Below are 1,479 nucleotides of genomic sequence, written 5' to 3'. Positions count from 1 at the left end.
GTGGTTGCGTTGGCTGTAACGCTTCAAGAATTGTAGAAATATGGCCATATTGTGAACATATAATATTGAATTAACAATTGTAATTAATTTAAAACCAACCTATTTAGTGTTATTAATTTATTACCAAGCGAGCCTCCTTTAATCTTGCTTTTTCGTGAAAGTCTTCTTCTTCGACGGGGGTGGTCCAAGTGGTGGGTCAATGCCCCAAAGTAGGTATTTTGATAAGATATCGAATCCTGCTTAACACTGAACCATGGATTATTCTCACCAAAACAAATCCTTTCCTTTGCCAAAATAAACATTAACCAAACACAGCTACAACATGAACTATGCCAAAGCTCTCCTGAAATCACTTCTTCAAATCTTTATTCTCCACTATTGTTCTGCTTCAGACACTCTACGCTTTAACGAGTCAATCAAAGACGACGGTTCGGTCTTGGTCTCTGATGGAAATACTTTCGTTGTGGGCTTCTTCACCCCCGGAAAATCCAGCTCTAGATATCTCGGAATTTGGTTCAATTTCTCTAAAGAAAGAGTCATTTGGGTGGCCAACAGAGACAGTCCCATCAACGACACATCAGGAGTTCTCTCTTTCAATCCCCACGGAAACCTCGTACTGATCTCCGACAGCCGAAACATCTCACTCTGGTCGACCGATGTTTCGGCCTCGTCCGTTAGCAGCATTGCATTCGAAGCTAAAATCTTGGATTCTGGAAATTTCGCTTTGTTTTGGGATGGTGAGATCGTATGGGAGAGCTTTGATCACCCGACGAATTCTCTGCTGTCGGGGATGAAGGTGGGGCCCGACTTTAGGAAGGGACTGAACCGGGTTGTCCGGTCGTGGAAGTCACCGGACGACCCGGGGACGGGGAATTGCTCGTTGATCATGGAACCAAAAGGCTCTCCGCAGCTGATCCTTTACAAGGACCGTGCGAAATGGTGGCGAGCCGGGCACTGGAACGGCCAGCAATGGGGAGGCATCCCGGCTTTGAGCTCCTTACCCCGCGCCAACTTCTTCAACATCACTTTCACCGATAATTCGGATGAGATCACGGTGGTGTGGAGCGTTCTAGACCCTTCGATCTTGACCTACATAAACATCGACGAGTCTGGATTCCTCCGGCAGTTTGCCTGGCAGGGACGGGACTCAGGCAAGTGGTCAGAAATCTACACCGCACCGGGGGACAAGTGCGACCAGTACGCATATTGCGGGAAGTATGGGACGTGCGATCCGTACAACGTGAATGGGTTAGATTGCGGGTGCCTCCCGGGGTATGACCCCGTGTCGCCGCACGACTGGGCGCTTAGAGATTGGTACCGCGGATGCAGGAGGAGAGAAGGCGCCCCGAGCATGTGCCGGAATGCGGAAGGGTTCGTTAAGGTCGAGAACGTCAAGGTCCCCGATGCGTCGGCCACGGTGGTGGATCGGAGCTCGGGGTTGAAAGAGGGTAGGGAGGGGGGGATGAGGAACTGCGCCTG

The 1,479-nt window shown here is 50.1% G+C and overlaps 1 protein-coding gene across 1 annotated transcript in view; it reads left to right on the top strand.

Moving 5' to 3' along the window:
- Positions 1–246: 246 nt before the first annotated feature.
- Positions 247–1,479, top strand: part of LOC21384339 (G-type lectin S-receptor-like serine/threonine-protein kinase At1g11410) — a 3,997-nt gene continuing 2,764 nt past the window's right edge. Inside the window, exon 1 of the mRNA XM_024175873.1 lies at positions 247–1,447. Within this exon, the coding sequence (XP_024031641.1) occupies positions 323–1,447 (1,125 nt within the window). The 5' untranslated portion in view covers positions 247–322. The remainder of the gene's footprint in view (positions 1,448–1,479) is intronic.

Source organism: Morus notabilis, unplaced genomic scaffold (assembly GCF_000414095.1).
Source record: "Morus notabilis unplaced genomic scaffold, ASM41409v2 Scaffold5176, whole genome shotgun sequence".
NCBI classification, from domain to species: domain Eukaryota; kingdom Viridiplantae; phylum Streptophyta; class Magnoliopsida; order Rosales; family Moraceae; genus Morus; species Morus notabilis.
The sequence above is the reverse complement of the archived record's forward strand: the minus strand, read 5'-3'. Positions and strand labels throughout refer to the sequence as shown.